This window comes from Lichenostomus cassidix, chromosome 9 (assembly GCF_008360975.1).
Source record: "Lichenostomus cassidix isolate B80296 chromosome 9, HeHo_3.0, whole genome shotgun sequence".
Taxonomy (NCBI): domain Eukaryota; kingdom Metazoa; phylum Chordata; class Aves; order Passeriformes; family Meliphagidae; genus Lichenostomus; species Lichenostomus cassidix.
The window spans coordinates 7,766,613-7,784,666 of record NC_139490.1 but is presented as its reverse complement, the minus strand read 5'-3'; the positions used below and the strand labels follow the sequence as shown (position 1 = coordinate 7,784,666).

The 18,054-nt window shown below is 43.9% G+C and overlaps 1 protein-coding gene across 9 annotated transcripts in view; it reads left to right on the top strand.

Annotated features, from left to right (window-relative positions):
• Positions 1 to 17,925, top strand: part of MCF2L2 (MCF.2 cell line derived transforming sequence-like 2) — a 155,583-nt gene extending 137,658 nt beyond the window's left edge. For 4 of the 9 annotated variants that reach the window (XM_085069129.1, XM_085069128.1, XM_085069127.1 and 1 more), the window contains 8 exons: positions 2,071 to 2,166; positions 4,737 to 4,826; positions 6,956 to 7,027; positions 8,664 to 8,750; positions 10,815 to 10,933; positions 11,490 to 11,602; positions 12,150 to 12,253; positions 13,416 to 17,925. In XM_085069129.1, the coding sequence (XP_084925255.1) occupies positions 2,071 to 2,166; positions 4,737 to 4,826; positions 6,956 to 7,027; positions 8,664 to 8,750; positions 10,815 to 10,933; positions 11,490 to 11,602; positions 12,150 to 12,253; positions 13,416 to 13,516 (782 nt within the window). In that variant the 3' untranslated portion in view covers positions 13,517 to 17,925. Of the gene's footprint in view, positions 1 to 2,070; positions 2,167 to 4,736; positions 4,827 to 6,955; positions 7,028 to 8,663; positions 8,751 to 10,814; positions 10,934 to 11,489; positions 11,603 to 12,149; positions 12,254 to 13,332 lie in introns of all 9 variants that reach the window. The other 5 variants (XM_085069130.1, XM_085069131.1, XM_085069134.1 and 2 more) reach the window with 5 other exon arrangements.
• The last annotated feature ends 129 nt before the right edge of the window (positions 17,926 to 18,054 follow it).

The following is an 18,054-nucleotide window of genomic DNA, read 5'->3' as shown; positions in this document are numbered from 1 at the left end:
TTCACATTTTTTAATGGAATTTCCCATATTTCAGTTTGTGCCTGTTGCCTCTCTCATCCTGTCACTGGGCTCCACTGAGAAGCATCTGGCTCTATCTTTATAAGATCCCCTGAGCCTTTTCTTCTCCAGGCTGTGCAACCACAGCTCTTTCACACTCTCTTCATGCCAGCTACCACAATCCCTTAATCATCTTCATGGCCTTTCACTGGATTTACTCAAGTATGTCCATATCTCTCTTGTCTTGAGGAGCCCAGGACAGGACAGCACTGCAGGAGTGTCTCTCTCATGCTGAGAAGAGAGGAAACATCACCTCCCTGGACCTGCTGGCACAGCTCTGCCCAATGCAGCCCAGGATGCTGTTGGCTTTCTTTGCCGCAAGTGTGCACTGCAGGCTCTTGTTCAACCTGTTGCCCATCAGGACCTGGTTCTTTTTATGTTTGGAAATGGTTTCCAGGGTTATTTGGTAGACCTGCAGAATGAAGGAAAAGGTTTGAAATAACTCAGGTGGAGACAACATGACTTTGGAGACCAATGTCTGATGCCTTGATGGTGCTGAGAGGCTGGGGGGACTTGTGAAATGCTAAGGGGTCCCTCAGTGAAGTGATGCAGTTGCAGAGCTGAAGAACTAACACAGGAACCCACCCCTCTACACCTGCCCTGTTGTACTCTCTCTGGGACTCTGATAATTAAATGCTATGGATCTTCTTGCCCTAAGAAAACAGGAAGTAAATATATTTTATATACCAATCTCTGGATTCTTTATAAGCTATAGTATTTTTACAAAGATTTCCTGGCTCTGGGAGCAGCCACGGCAGGGAATGGCCAACACAGACAGGCTGAAAGCCAAAGGCAGCCCCACAGCTGAAGCCACAGCTCCTCACCAGATGTGCCTGCTTGGCCCAGAGCTGGCACTGGGTAGAAGGAGCTGAACCACAGTGACATAAATCTGTGTTATTAAAATCTGTTCATCTCACACCCACCTATGCATGCAGCACCTCGGATCTTGGATTATTTTGGCTGCAAATGAGGAAGTGATGGGATGCGCTTTCCTTTGGAAGCACAGCTTGTCTGTCTGTTGCTTGTCAGTGTGGATTCACTGTCTCTTCGTGTCCCTTTGTACTTTTGGTCTTCATTTGTCCTTCTAAAAGTTTTCATGTGACAGTGTATGAAATTAAGAGGAAGAAAATCTATTGGTTAAATCCTAAGGCTCAGAACCAGGTACCCAACACATGGTTTTTCTCCTGCTCCTTTGCCATAAACCTTCTGTGTGTTATCTGCCCACGCCAAGAAAGGAGCAGATGGAGGATTTGGCAGGAATGCATGGATCTGGGGGGTTTGATCTAGGTCCACCTGTTTCCTGCAAAGTGAGTAACTGAGTATCTTTCAAGCCCAGAGCCTCAGGACCTCGATCCATCTGTGACTGATCTCTGCAGAGGCGGCTGTCAGACAGCATGGCTGATTATTCATGCCCAGCCTGGCACATAAGCTTTGCTGGAATGGCATCCTTTCACCCCAGCAAATCATGAGATCAATTGCATGACTATGTGCCAGCTTTAGAAAGGCTTCAGCAGGTAAGGCTGAAGGTGTACCAGCCACAGGGCTGGTGAGGGCAGACTCCCCAGTGCCAGTGCTGGATAGCAGAAGTGGGACTGCTCACTGCACTTGCATGTCCTGCACTGCAAGACTGCTTATTTCTCCCTACAACTTGCTGTTCCAACCAATGATGTGTTTCCATAGTGGAAGGCACTAGCTTGCTGCTAAATAGTATTTTCCTTTGATGAGAGCTACATCCCTTCACCTGTTATTATTCTTTAGTTTTGTTTTGTTGTTGTTCTCCATTAAAACTCAGTGAGCCAAACTCAACCCAGGGGCTCTGTTTGGTTCAGCTGGTTTAGTCACCCTGACCTCCTGTCACCTTTCTAATTGATTAGCTCTTGCTCAGGCTTGAACTGAATCAAAATTTATTTATTTCATTTTTAGTTGTCACCCAGTGCTAACCTTTCCTTTCCCATAAGCTGAACAGCTGACCCTTCCTTCCTTATTTCTCTTCCCTCTCCCTCTCTCTCCTAGTTGATGCTTCCAGCAGCCTTAACCTTGAGCGCACAGCGCTTGCTAGAAAGCGATTCACATTGCAAGGTCTTTCCAACCGCAGAGCTCCACCCAAAGGTAACATCACCCATGCAGCATTTGGTCTCAGGCCATCTGTCTCCTGCACTCCCACAATGTTCTCTCCATCCCATAGTGCCATCCATCACTGTTTCCTAAAGTGCTGCCACATCTCACCCAAACGCTCCTTTCTGGTGCACACAAAGACTCTGCTCAAAGACACCGTCACCAAAAATTGCTCCCACAGCAGCGTTGGCAAGGCAACCTCTGGGTTGGCTGGTTGGGTCTTCTACTGGTGCACAGTGCAAATAACATTTGTTTCCAGCTTCTCTCAAGGGTCAAAGCGTGAACTGGTTTTAAATGATCAACAGAACTTCTTTCAGCAACTTACAGGCTTGAAGAGAAAGGGTGTCATCTCTGTTGTGTTACATAAGATTTTAATGTGTGAAATCATTCATTGGTTGGACCTCTTTGTTTTTTCAAATATTGCTCAGCTGTGGCCTAATGGTTACACTGGAGAACCAGAATTCAGGAGATCTGGGATTTATTTCCACTTAATTATGTTATATGATATGGTAAAATGCTGTGTTTTGAATACTTGTGCATAAATGTTTAGTAGCTATCCATGAACAGAGAGCATTGCAAGTTCCTGTGATGGCTGTACAAGGAAGAGACTTTAGAGGAAAGAAAAAATGTGAATATATTTAAGTTTAATGACTACTTCAATCACTTTCTGAAAAGATACTGTAATTACTCCTTTTATTGGTTTTGTGTGACTTTTCTCCTGTTTTGATAAATGATATTTCTTCTGTGAGACAAAGGGTTAGTGTGCAGTGATGGAGAGGGTAAGCATCAAAGGAGGAAGAACCAAGACTAAAAAAAAAAAAGGCAGACATACAGAAGCAATAAATTACTATGTGATAAAGCAGATAGGAATGCACCAAGAGTCAGCACTGCCATAAGATTCTGGCTGCAAGTTTAAGGCTGCATTTGATAGCAAGGTCCAAGATGGAAAAACCAGCTCAATGTCTAAATATAAAAATCAGTAGTTTTTAGATCTTGTGACTTGATGAAATCAATGACAAAACACTGCTTTCAGAAATAATGCTGTAAATTTTGCAAGTTTGGCTCTACAATTTTGGGCTGCTCTTGCTTTTTTATGAATTTTTCTTGTCACATGAAATGTCTTGCCTTGTATTCAGTGTTCCAGGCAGTGAAGCACACCTCAGTAGAGTTCATACTCCTCAGCTGTAGGTGCTCTGAGCTCAAAGCCTCACTGGGTCTGGTCACTTGAGATTCCTGTGGAACATCTCTCCCACAATGTCCTGTTTCACTCTGTGGTGCTGATCTGCTGCTGACCTGCTCCTGGCCTGGAGGGAACTGCTGGCAGACTGTCTGGGTGGGCAGCAGAGTGGGGTCATTCCTGCAGGCAAAGCCTGTCAGCACTGCACGGGCTGGCTGCTGAGGCAGGCTGGAAGCTGGGAGAAGGGAGCAGGGAAGTGTTTGCAATCAGCTTGTCCTGCTCTTGAACACTTTGTCTGAAGGTTTTCATCACTGGTCATGGCAAAGGATGGTGTGTGGAGCTGAGACTACTTTGGTTCAGACCTGCTGTGTCAGTTCCTGTCCAGAACACATAAAAGGGAAGGTCTAAACAATAAAATACCCAGACTAACTAGGGTGAAAACAAGATCGATGGATATCAACTGGCAGTGGAGCATGGATGCTCAGAGAAATGCTGAACTGTCTGCCTAGGCTGGATATGAAGGGGTGGAAAATGTTGTATATAATCACATTTGGTGTTTTAGCCAAAGAAATGCTGATGTCTGGAGAAGAAACTTTACCATCCTGCACTCCATCAGTGCAGAGATCCCCAGGGCAGCCATCCCAGAGCTGGCACCAAAGGGTATCAAAGTCCACACTCACAGCATCTCCCCCATCCTTGGGTCATGATTAGCCATCCTGGTTTGCAGAGCCAAGTTCAGATTCCTTGGGGCTGTCACAGCTTCAACACATCTCATAGTGAAATGTGGAGAAGCTGTGTCTTCACTCCTGAGCAGACTTAGAGAAAAGGCAGAATTCTAAATAAGCAGAAAAACCCCACTATGTAACCTTCACTTTCTCCAAGCTGGTTTGCACTGGTAAGGATGGAGGCTCAGAGAGTGTTTTCAGGCATTCACACAGTTAAATTTTAGAAATGACAAGTGTGAATTCCAAACCATTCATGCTTGTTTTTCAGTGTATTTCAGGGCAGTCATCACAGAATAAGCAGTTCAGTGTCTAAAGTGATCCAAACCTCATCTGTAGACACACACCCCATTCCAGCCATCATGCTCATTTCTCTGTGTTTTGTAGCTGTACTTGGACACTACTTGGTTGCTAAAATAATCATTGGCATAAGTCTCTTTTCTGAAGTATAAAATTGGTGCAATTGGAATTGTTTTGAAAGTATGTTCAAAATAACACTTTCTGTGCTTTTTAATTTGTTGAGGGTATTTTTCCTGTTTGTTTTAGAGCAGCAACCTTTCTTTTCTTTACCCTTTCCTAGCTGCTGCTTTGCTTTGAACACCTTTTACCCTCAGTGCTTATTAACCTCTAACCCTGCCCTGCATTGCATCTGTCTGTTCTCCCAGATCCAGAGTCTAAGGACAGAGAAGTTACCCGTCGCTTTTCCCTAGCCTCCTCCATCAGCACCACAGTTAATGCTTCTGCTGTGACCAAAGGTACTGTCATGCTGCTTGCTTAGCTCCCCCTCTCCCTGCCTGTGGCTGACACACTCACTGCCAAATGCTGCTCACAGACTGAATCCCTCAGGCTCAATTTTTATAAACACAGGAGGTTCCAGTAGAAGAAGAGTCAGCACCAGGGTAACACCTGCAGGGAGGCAGGCCAGGACATTCTGAATGTGTATCAAGGTGTGCTGCCAGCACACAGTGACTCTTCCCAATTTCTCCATAATAAGCTTCAAAAAGTGTTGCTGGTGTCCATGGAAACTGGATTAATTTTCAGCTGATGCGAGGTTAGGTTTCCAGCTTCTCCCTGGTTTGGATTAACTGATGTTCAATTGGAATTATTTCTCTGCTTCCTTAAAGCTCTTTAAGATTTTTGCTTTCAAAAAGGAGAGAATCCCCTCGTTGCACAGCAGACATCAGATATCAAGAAAGCCTGGATTCTAGCAAAACATAGAGGAGCAATAGATGCCAGTTTTAATTGTATTTAACAATATCACTGTTATGATCAGAAACTATATTTGCAAGGAAATTTTCATATGTGTAAGAGAGATGGGTGCTGAATGCACTGAACTCCATGCAGTTTGTGTGGGAACTTATAAAAGTTTTATTTTTGAGCTTTATTTAGTTGTAGGAAAGGCACTTTTACAAAATGTAAGTTACTGTATTTGTGCCTAGATTTAAACTCAAAAGCAACCCATGCATTTAGGCAAGTTGATTGTGTTGGAAATCAGTAGCATTTTGGGCACATAAGCCATATCATGTCAGGGATAATTTTAACAACAGAATATATGGTCTTACATGGAATTCTGAACATGGAATTCGGAATTCTTTTGGCCGTTCCTGGAATGAAGTGAAGGAACTGATTTGCAAGGTTAAGATTTTCAGGGCAATTCACAAACCAAAATAGAAGGAAAAATGGCAGGATTAATTTATATAAAAAAATCTTTGCTCTGTACTTGTCAGGAAGGAAGTTGCTCAGTATCTGTTGCCTTCTAAACAGCTGTGAAGGATATGAACCACATCCTTGGCTGTGGTGAGGCTGTCAGGGAATGAGGGCATGGTGGGCTTTGATGGGCAGAGGAAGGATGTGATAATCCCACTACCTACAAATGTTTCTTTGACAGCACCTTCAGACCATAGCACTAGAACATCACCACATGGAAGTGAAGGGCATGGCCCAGGAGAAGAGGTTCTTACAGCTTTTTGCCCTCAGCAACAACTCATAAATACATGATCAACTGCTAAATGATGGGAAGACTGTTATTTCCTTATAATTATTTTCAAAGCTGGGAAACAAAATGGAGCACATATTCACAAAGAAAATGAGCAACCAAGGGTTGTTCTTTAGTGTGGTTTATCAAAGAGAGCATGTATGAGTTGCAATGAAAGTCAAGCTTTGTCAGTTTCATATCAAAAATTCCTGTCCTAGAATCCTGTCTGCCAAAAGACCTTTGGCAATCTCTTGGGATACTGAGAAAGCTACTTTTGCAATGATTTCCAAGCTAGAAAACAGAATCTGTGCTTTTCAATTAAGTGTTTTATTCACAGCATCTGCTTTAAGAAAATACTTCACATGACAAAAGAACCAAAGCCTGTGTCTTAGCCTAGATGCAGGTCAAGCCAGGGTGTTGGGATCATCACTTTGGAGGCTGCAGCTGCTGCTGGGTCAGATCCTCACTGCTGACAGTTCAGCTCCCTCCACATGTGGAGTTGGGGCACAGGGGAGGCACTGAACATGACCTGTGGCAGGTGTTCCCCGCTTCTGTGGGTCAGAAGTGTTGGCTTTGTGGGATCTGCCCTGCCAGCCTTGTGGGTGAAAGCTGGGACTGCAGGTGTGGCTGCCTCAGTGCTATCTCCAGGGCAAGAGTGAGAGCAAACATCTGTGAGACCTGAAGGGAAGCAGATACTTTTGCTGTGATGTCTCAATGTCTATTGCCAGAAAGGGTCTGTTTCCTATCCACTTCACAGAAGTGTGTATCTTCACCACCTAGAACCTAGGGGTTTGTCATTCTTCTGGGTGAAATGACAAGTGTTAGGTAGTTAGTGTTTTCAGGTGATAGGAAAGCAAGTTCCTCCTCTAATGATATTTACAGCCTTGTGACTCTGTAAACTTCACACAGGTCCCCTTGTTCCTGCAGTTAAAGTCAAGAGACATGAAATAAAGAGTGACCCAACTCCCCTTGGGTTTGAAGGTAGGAGTATTTCCATCCTGCATGAAAACCTCATTTGATATTATTCACTGAATTCACATCTCATCACAGCTGGTGGATGACACAAGTCCATTAGGGGGTTGGGATCAGTTTATCTGTGTAACTGGGATAAAGACAGTTACTCCCTTGCTTGTCCCCTGCACTCATATTCACCTAGGGATGAGCCTAAATTAAACCTCCAAATCTCTGCCTGTTTTGGGAAGTAAAGCTCTAGACTGACACCTGGATCTGGATTTTCTGCCTGGCTTCTGCCTCCCTGCATAGAGTGCAGCAGCAAGGAGCCAAGGAGCAGCTTTTCACCTTCCCCTGCAGTCTGGCCTCTTGCATCTCTCTTCCCTTGTTAGCGTCTGTTCCTAATGAGAGAAGCAGGAGCCATGTGCATGAAGACTACAGGGGAGGCTAGACTGTGCATTAATAGCCATTGGAGGTGCAGTGTTTCATTTCAGACAAGCAGAATTTCCACCAATTTGTTGCAGCAGATTCATCAATCACTGTTTAATGAACAATACCAAAGAGTTAAATTGGGATGCTGTTCCTCAGCCACTGGAAGATCACCAGCTTCCATTGTCAGCTTTCCCCTTTACCTGAGCATTTGCCTTAGGGGGACACAAGGAGCCAGGTACCTCTGCTGTAGGACAGGAGGAGAGAGATGTACGCTGAGGAATCCTTTCATGGCATTGTGTTGTTCTGTATAAAAACTTGGTAGAAAGAGCAGCTGAACAGGTCAGTGGTGGAATCAGTGAAATATCAGAGCTATCTCCCATGGCACTCCCAGCAGAAGAGATTGGAACAGAGAGCTAGGAAGAAACAATTCAGAAAGCAGATGTAGTTTTCCTGTTTGCAGAATATTTCCTTTTGCCAGTGACACCTGGTACTATGTTTGGAATCATCCTGGCACCCAGCACTTGCCTTCCTCACTGACAGATTCCTTGATCTCAGCATTCCATGTGGCTGCAGAGGCAGGGGGAATTTCAAGGTGCAAGAACTGTCTGCAGCATAGAACTGACTTGCTCCTCACTGGTTAAAAACTAGGTCCTACTGCATAACATCCCTCACCAGACTGAATTCCTTTAAGTAGGAAACAATGAACGTTATCATCCCAATATTGCTGCTAGTGCCAGGGTTCTGAGTGAGGTAATAGCACAAGGGATTACCCCACAAAATTGTGTTGCATTCATCAAGAGTCATGAAATCATTAATTTCTGGCCTCCCTGGTCCCATTTTGCTGCTGTATGGATTGGGATCAGAGGCATAGATTATCACCTACAAAACGATTTGAAATGCTGCAAGAAAATATGTTCAAAACGGGTAAGGAAGCTGCAATGAAATAGAACACTGCACTGTTCACTCAGCAATTGTTTTCCTTAACATCAATACTTCTGTTTGATTCATTTCGCTGTTCTCTGTCCTTCTCAGACTTACAGTTTTTCTGTGGAATGCTGCTGTCCTTTCACTCATTTGTGCTGGTCATGTGTCTCCTCTTTTATAACTGTTGGACCCCAGTCCACCTGTTTGTTAAAGAGCCTGTCAGTTGCAGAGGTGATGCAGGAATTCGCTTTGTACTGGTTGTCTGGTCACTATTTCACCTTGAAGACACAAATTGTACTTCCTGTCACAGATGCTTTTGAGAACACCATATTGGCCCAGACTAAATGTAATGCTGGTTCCACCACGAGATCCGTGCCTAGATCTGCTTCACAGACAGGTAAACAAAATCAAAGCACTTGTAATCTCAGTTGGAGAGTGCAAACTAAATTTATGGTAATATTTACTCTCTTTATTATAAAGAGATTTTTCTCTTTTGGTGAATATTATTTCCCATCAAAACAATGAAAGAACAAGCTTGGATCACTAGCATAGAAACAGTGCCCCAGATTCTGGTTTTCTGACGTCAGGCTGAAAATAATTCTTTTAATTGATATCAGAGAGCTCAGAATTTAATCTGTCTTATTTTTTAGCTTGAATTAAGCATTCAAAGCAAGCTATTTCTTGATTTCTGAAATTAGAATAGCAATTTGTATGGAAGAGGGAGGCTGATGCATGTGTTTATAAGGAATTCTTGCTGGTGAGGTTTCTGCCTTGGATGCTTTCTACAAATGACAGTGGCAAAAGACTATGGAAGCTTTGTCTAATAGGGTAGAGGGATCTCTTTTTCTCTTAGTATTTGTAGCCCAGCCTGTGAGTTTGAACTAAAATTGCAGTAGCAGTTTGAAGTTAATTAGAATCAACATATTCCTGTATGTTAGACCTTTGCTAGTATTGCCGGGGTGAATAAACTGATGCAGGTTAATGCCACTTGTAGAGATGGAAATGCCACTTTTTTACTCCTTTAAAAGTACAGATGACCAAGCCACACCTGTGGGGTGATAGCTGGGGATGCAGCTCTGGTGGAAGAAAGTCCGTGTGTCCCTTGTAACTGCGTTACAGTTGTTGGAGCAGACACAGTCTCTGGGCAGCAGGAGGGAGGAGAAGAGGCTGCAGAGCTGCCATGACTGTGTGTTGGACCAGCCAGTGCCTACAGCAGGGAGGATGTGCATGGGGAGGGATTAAATAAACCAATTAATAAACCTATTTCTCTCAGATCAGGTTGCTTTTCTGTTTACTGCCTGAACTGCCTGGCTTGGGTTTTGTATTGTCTCAGGCCAGGTTTTGGTGTGGGTTGAGACTGCTGAGATGTGCACAATCCCAAGCCTTGTGCTCAAGCACTGTTTTGCCTTGTCAAGACCAATGGCCCACAGGATGTAAAGAACTTGGTTCATTCAGCATCTGCTCAGCTGTGAATCAGCTACTGCCCAGTAGGTGCATTAATTAGGAAGGCACATGGAAAATTGACTGACTCCATTCAGCTTGTACCAGTCAGGGCTGCAGAGTCATTTGGTAGATGCAATGTCTGTCTCCCCCAAGCTGAACTGTAGTCATCTCCATCCCCACCAGGAAATGGACAGGCATCAAGTGCAGCAAAGTGCAGATGATGACTGCCATCTGCACAAAAGAGCTACTTTTGCACAACAGGAGCCTCAGGCAGACAGATCTTATAAAGCTCAGCCTCAGTTTCCCTCAGGACACATCCTATGGATGTGCCTTTGTAGGTAAAGAGACTGGCTGTTGATCTTGGGCTGGAAATCTCTCTTGGAGTCTGTTCCACTGGGCTGGGGTGGTTCTGGGTGAAAATCATGCAGTAAGGCAAGTAACAGCATAAATATGACTGAGATCTCTCCTTATACCCCTGGCTGTCTTTGTCCCTTCCCTGCACTTCCAGCCTGCTCCAAGGGATAGTCTTGTAAATCGCTCAGGTGCTCATCTCACCTGGGGGTGAGGTGGAGATAAGAAGTCAACCAAAATTCCATGGTTTTGGACTTACAGTGAATGTCTGGAGGTAAGCTGGAAAAGGAATGATCATGGCCTTCTGAAAGTCATGCCAGCACAAGTTATCATTTGCTCTGCAGGAAGATTCCTGGTCCTTGTTTTTTGTACCTCCTGAAGGGCTCAAGTAATGTTGAGCACTGCAGGTATCCATGGGGATGAGCACTGCAGCCACACAGGCTGCTCTCACACAAGTGACAGCAAGTGGTGCAGGTTTTTAGAGACAAAGTAATGGCTGTGACATAATTTTTATGGCAAAAGCATGAAGTAAACTATAAAAAAGTACAAGTGATTCGGTAAGTGGAAGAGTGGGAAGTGAACCTGTGACATTTATTTTATAAAGACTGATTCTGAAAGAGGCTAATGACTGATAGCTAACTCTTTCTGGTTTATCTCTTTTGAAAAGGTTGGCCCAGCAGACAAATGCCTTCTCTAGACACATTTGAAGATTTTGAAGCCATCCCTTCCAGCATGGATGAGCTCTCCAACTCTTCTGACTTGGAGGAAGAGGCCAACCCTAACAATGTAATTGCTTTTTCAAATTACACTGTCCTTTCCCAGCACAATCTCCTCCTATCTAAGGATCACAATGTAACCTGCAAAGTTTGGGTTAATACCAGCCTTAAATTCATAGATATGTGGGAGTACAGAAGATGGAATTTTGATGTGGGGTGTTGGGAGATTATTCCAAGACTATTTTGCGGATCAGGATGAGGACCACATAAAGTCACCTGTACTTATAAGCTGTCACTTTACCTGCTACAAAAGGGAGGGGAAACTCTGAGTCTTAAAAGAAGTAACTTCAGACTTTCCCAGATAACTTCACATGGTGTCACCAACCCAATTTTTGTATCAGAATAATTGCTGGTGGGTTAAGTCTAAAGTACAAATGTACAGCGCAGGTCTATCCTAATTTTGAATTGTATTTAACCTGGGCATGATGAAACACAACTGCCTATGGAAGGGATCTCTGCGAGCTTTAAATGCCTAATTCAGTATTTAATTAAACTCTCTCTCTCTTGCACAGTGTTCTTTCATCCATAGTGACTGTGTTTCTGGTGCCTTGTTTCCTTCATTTCAGGGGAGCAATCTCTTTCGGGTAGAAGGCAGTTTTGACAGCTGTTTCCCGGATTCTCTTACTCTCGAGGATGGAGATTTAGTGCAGTTTGTGCAGGAAGGAGAGAATGGTCAATGGTGAGTATGGCAGAGAGACAGAACTGGACAGGTAGAAAAGCCATAAACTCCTGGAAAAGACGGAAAATACTCAGAATAATGTCAAAGTCTCTTCAAAATCAATCCAAATCCACTGATCCCGCTGCTCACAACATGAGGGAGGCAGTGGGAGGCATGAACACACAAGCAGCTTTAGTTAATTCCACCTGGGTGGCTTCAATCCCAAACACTTGTGGCATGAGGTTTAAGGGGACAGAAGTTTGTGCAAAGGAACTGACAGGAATATTTGGGCTTTTGACACCAGAAGAACACCTGTCAAAGGCAGCACCTTCCTATAGGATACATCAATAAAATCCCCACACCTCCCACTGAGAGCAGTGAGCTTGATCTGGGATGCTGGGTCACCATCTGAGACTGAAGAAACCTATCCCAGATACCTGTAGGACTGCCCAGGGTCCTCTGCCTCCTTCCTTACTTTAGGAAATAATAGCCCAACATGCACCTCTGAGAAACACAACCCAGGGAAAGGCAAGGTAGGAAAATTCACTGACTGTTCTCTGAGTTTCAGGTTAGTGAAGAAACTGGTCTCTGAGAAAAGCGACTGGGTTCCTTCCAGTATATTGCAGCCAGCAGAGGGGGACAGTAACAACGTAATTAAGAGCAGCAATGCAGGTAATAGTGAAAACATGTTACTGATTTGTTTTGGTTTTTCCCCATGCTGAAAAAGGATATAATGGTAAAAAGAAAATGTGATAAAAAGCACACTTTCTGTATTAAAGTACTCACCTGAGTGCATGTCTGTGCTGCAGTCTCTGGTGATGAGGCTGAGCTAACCTGGAATTTGGTGCCTGGCTGTCAGAGCTATTCAGGCACAGCAGCTTTCATTGGCCTCATTTAATTGTTTTCCCCATCCTGGGCAGAACTTGAATCTCCCATCAAACTTCTATGGCTACCTGTACTCAGGCTATCTGCTCTACAGCTAAGCCAGGTGTCTCATCCACAGGGTGTGCCTGCAGGACAGCTTTGATCCTGACATGCACAGAGGTTGGATGTAGATCAGCATCAGGGCTGTGGTTCTGGCCTAGGTCTGAAAACATTAAAATTTCATGAACCATTACTGCCTTCATCATATTTCACAGCTGGCTCAGAAAGCTGGAGGAAGGGCTGCTCTGGCAAGATTTCAGCCAAATCAGCACTAAAAGTCATCCTTTCTCAGCTTTGGTTCTGACCTAACACCCAAGCAGGTAGCACTGGAAAAGCTGAATCTGAGCAACTCTGCAGATCAAAGGTTTACAATTTTAGACTAATATTTGTCCATCCTTTAAATATAATTTACCAAAATGTGTCCTGCTTTTCTTCTGGTAGCAGAAGAAAGCAAAATCTGGCACAGCCACTCCCTGGGGATCTGTGATGGAGAGCTACCAGCACTTTATTCTGAGTTACTGATATCTTTTGAATTTTTTTTTTTTGGTCAGTTTGTTAAAGTGGAGGAAATCCTTTTGTACCTTCAGATTTCTTTGCTGTGGTGTAAAGAGATTTGGTAATTGCTGCTCCTTCACCTCCACAGCAGGTCAGTTCTTTCCTTACCAGCCCAACTTTGACTCTCATTTCACTGCCATATCAAGTGCTTCAAAAGAAAAACAAAGCCACACACACATTACAGTTACACACCCAAACAACCTCCCTTGCCTTTCAGGAAAGAATTAGGAGAGCAGTAGAATTGTGATTATTTATGTTTTATTTCATTCCAGGCTTTTAACAAAGAACCTCAAGACTGTAGATGGAAAATCCTGTAGACATATTGTAGTGACAATGCCCATGTGCTCCTTTTCAGACATGTACAACGATTCCTGCAGCACAGCCTCAGTAGAGTCAGACACGAAGGAAAGTGAGGTGGCCAAAAGCTTCCCAGCAGAGCAGAGGGCTGGCAGCTGAACAGCAGGACCAGCCTTCCTCAGGACCCTGTCCACCTCTCTTTATCTTGGGTGGACACTGGATCAAAGTTGCCTTTCTCACAAGCTCTGAGGTTCATAATTCACTAAAACTTTATCAACATGAACAGAGAGAACTGTGCTGTCCATCTGGCAAGCTGGGAAAAACAAACTTGAAAGGAGCATTAAACATCCAGAAAACATCAAACCTACCTTCAGTATTAGAGGAGAAAAATGCTTCTCGCATTGATTATCAAACTGTTTCAGAAGATGTGGCCTAAATTAGGTCGACAGCAGAGCTGAAGAGTTTCTATGCACGCACCTTTTGGCAACTTTGCTTGAGCACCACATCACTGCAGAGAGGCACGTGGTGGTTATGAGTCCTTGCTCCACCCTGGGGTCACCTGGAGGTTTTTCCATTTGCTTGCCTCTGGCTGTGCCTTCCCTGTCCTCCTTAATTCCAGCTGATACATCATCACAAATGTGCCCTTTTTGCTGTCGGTCAACACCAAAAACAACCCACCTGAGGGTGGCTGTGGAAAGGAGACTTCTGAGTGGGACCAGCAGAGAGGCTCCTGCAGCAGTGCCGTGACTCCTCCGCGGTGGCACGGGAAGGACCTGCTGCACACAGCATTCCACACCCTGGAATGGTGCAGCTGGCAGCTCCTGGCTGAGGTGCAGGGCTTAGCAGGGAAGTAAAGATGTGTAACAGCTACTGTGACAAAGAACACTGAACTCTTTTTACAGTCCAAGTCATTCCTCTGCCCCCTCTACAGTCTCTGGTTGCTGGATCACAACCCTTTGCATTTGGTGCCGAGAATTCAATTGAATGCCATTTACTGTCACATGTTTGAGTAGACTGCATGCTTTCCTTGTGTGCTGGGCTATGAGTAGATACATTTCACCCCCCATTTGGAATATTTAAGCATTGCAAATAGGCAGTGAGCATTAGATGCTCCAGTGAGTGGATAAAGTGTTGTTGTTAAATACTTCTTTCCAGGATGTTTGATGAAAGGACTGTACCAAATCTCTGCCACATAAGGATGTAATGTATAATATAAAGTGATTACAGATGTTATTATTCCTATACAAGCCATTAGCTCATTTAGAGCAGCTGTTAAGGCATGAAGGCATTTTGATGGTAATGGGGTCTTAGGTCCCACAAAAGCTGCTAGTACTTTAGTGAAGATAAATATTGACTAAGGATTGCAAACAGGCAAAGATCAGTCTGGTAAAAATGACCCTAGAAGAAGCTCAAGAGTGAGTGAGTGGCTTTCACTCTTAGGGATGTTTTGTTTAACCCTCAGACTAGTGGTGCATTATGTAAATAACAAAGGGCACTAAAAGCACTAAAAATGGAGATGAAGCAAAACCAAAACCCACTCTTTACCAGTTGAGCCTCTGAGCAAAGCAGTAGGTGTCTGTATCATTTCTGATGTCACCTTTGCAGGGACTCGAATGTTTTCCTTTGTGTCTCAGTGGAGGCTGGCATTGCAAATACCTTAGTGTGAGTCAGGATAGCTGTGAAGCAGGTAGATAGTCCTGTTTGAGAAAAAGCCTTGGAGTAGGTAAAGGCTTAGTCAGATCTTTTTGCCTGTGAAGACTTATTGCTTAATTATAAGTTGCACTGTGGTGATTAATTCCCATGGCTCTTCTAACCTTCCATATCTAAACTCTGATTTTTGACATTTTCTGTCCATGACTAAAGGACCTGAGAGTTCTGAAATACCTTTTTTGAAGCTATTTCTGTCCTACGGAGGTAGCAGCTTGCCTGTTTGTGTTGGTCATTTACCTCAAAAATGATGTGTAGGCTCTCAGGAACATGAATCCTCCTGGTCTACTGTAGTTATCAGCATTTTGCAGGAAGAATTGATTCCCTTCAATACCCTAAGGATATATGCAGTGACATTTTCTTACAGTGCAATTACTTTATCCTTTACCTAAAATGAGTTCATTCTGGTTTTTTCATTACTTTCAGTAATTTTTGCACAGTAACAGTGCTGCTGTCTACCCCTGCCCTAAGCATAGGAGAGGGAAGGGCTAGGGAGCTTTGATTGCACATTAATAAGTATAGCAAGCTTTTATGTGTGGGAGAGAGATGGGGAAGGGTTACTCTGAGTATATGAAACTGCCAAAATGAAGATTGGTGAAATTGCTGACAGACAGAAGGATGAAAACCTGCACTTTGGATTTTTATTTTGAGGAATCTCATTCTGATGGTGAAATGGCAGTGGGCAGTCTCTGAACTGAGGATGAGAAATCAGGTATTGTCAGTCCATTTCCTCTCTCTGCACAAGCAGGGTGACAGTGTGCTGGTCCTACTTCCCCTGCTGCCTTGACACCTTCCTGTAAAACGGGAGCTATTGAACTTCCCACCTGTTGAATTCTGATGCTAAATTGTACCACGTATACAAAACTGGGGACCCTACCAAATTGGGGAAAGCAAAGCATTCAGCCCTACATGCCCTGCTGTGCCCTCCATGTGTGCCAGTGGTGGCATCCTGTAGAGCAGTTTAGAGCTGGAGCAGGGAATTGGGTTACTGAAGAAAAGTGTCCTCTCCCAGCTCCAGACCATCTTATCGTGGCCACTGCAAAGGTAGGGGCTGGATTATTGCATTATTGCATCCTCCCTACTTTGCTTTTTGTTCCCTGAAATCTCATGTTTTATCCAGCTCCACCAAAGTTTGAGTCTGTCCTGCTCCATGAATGTCCTGGGGATGGCAGGTCCCTGTGTCCCCTAGCTGTGCAGCAGTGGCACAGCGCTCTGGTCTTTGGGAGCTGATTGTGCCACAGCTCCTCAGCCACACTGAGCCTGAGCAGGGAGCTCACAACCATTAACTGTGTCTGTAACCTTCCTGCAGTGCCAGGCACCTGTTTCTGTCCCCATGTTCCAAACCCAGGGCACAGGGCAGCCCTGGCAGGGTCTCCTGGGCCCTTTGGCACAAGACAGGACCACTGCAGGGCTGGCTTTGGGAAAGAATGAGTTCAGTGACAGACCAGGCTGCTGACACATCCTAAAGCAGCCCACAAAGAAGTAACCTGGCTTTGCTGATGAGACAAGATGGGGTTTGATGACTTTTTGGATTTTTGAAATAGTATGCAGGATAGTCTTTCAATGAGTGCATTTCTGTCAAGCAAGGTGATAATTAGGGGAATGACTCTCCATGTACCGTCTAGAAGATAATTTGGAAATGTCCAGCAAGACTAATGTGTATGTTAGGGTATGCTTATTCTGTCTGTAGGTCTTTGACACCATCCTTTTCAGGTAGATAGACCTAAAAATCATGGTTTTCAAATAAGGATTTCATTTCAGTGCCATTTGGGGATGATATAATGACCATTTAAAAGTCATTTAAAAGTAATGGTTGTGACTAAGTTCTGGCTGTAGAAGACACCAGATCCCAGGTAAATCCATGCTGCAGCAGCCCTGCTGCTGGACCTGTGCCTGGCAGTGCCCTCTGGGGCTGGGCTGGTGACATCTGCCCTCCAGGCTGAGGGTTTGCCTGGGATCTCCCCCCTCAGCTCTGCTGCTTTTCTGTGACACTTCAGAAATGTCACATCCTCAGCAGTGCCCTGTGCTCACTCAGGTGTGGGTGAACTGCACACTCCTATTTCTGGCACCCATGGCAAACACAGACAGGCAGTTGTATAACACACAAGTCTTGCTTTTAGTAAACCAGGCTAAAATAGAATCAGGCCTCATCCTCTCCTCTCACCTGAACTGCACCAGGTGGAGAATCAGACCAATGGTTGTTGTCTTGAACACAAACAGCTGCAGCCAAACCACATCTGAGCTCTGGCTTTTCTCACCAGCGACAGCAAAGCTCTGTTTGTGTCTTATGTTCTGGTTGTGTGTGTGATGAGAAGCCATTTTATTATCTATGATTTTCTTAGAGTGTTGATATTTCAAACTGGATTGGGTATGAGAAAGGCCATGTGCTTTCCAAAAATACTCAAAGACTTCAAGTATATATATTATTAGAAATATGTAAGAATAATATGAAAAAGATCCAAAATGTGTATTTCTTCTTGCAGCTGGAGCTGAAATAGCTGCTAAGGTTTCCTCTCCCCAGCTGAGAATTGGTACAGTTTGTTTTTATTACATGATTTCCATGGTGTTGATAATGATGTATTTGTATATTGTGACTGATGAGAGATAATCAGACAGGGAAAGAGCACAGAATTACCTGTCCTTTTTTCCAGTCAAGACAGAATGTATGAATTTATTACAAGAAAAAAAGTGTGCAAATGAACTTCCTGTAATTAGGCCATTCTGACCTGTGTAGAACCACACTTTGTTTGAAATTTATAAAAATTATAACTAGTACAAAACCCTGTGGCTGATGTCTCTATGAAGCAACAAGTAAAATGAGATCTTTTTCAATTCAAAATAAATGACTATCAGTCAAGGCATACTATCAGAGCTGAAAAAATCCACACATTGGTCCCTTGTAGCTTTAATTTGTCCAACACACATGTCACAAAGGTATAGTAGTTGGGGTTTTTTTTTCCTTTTACCCTTTTTTTTTTCCTTTACCCATC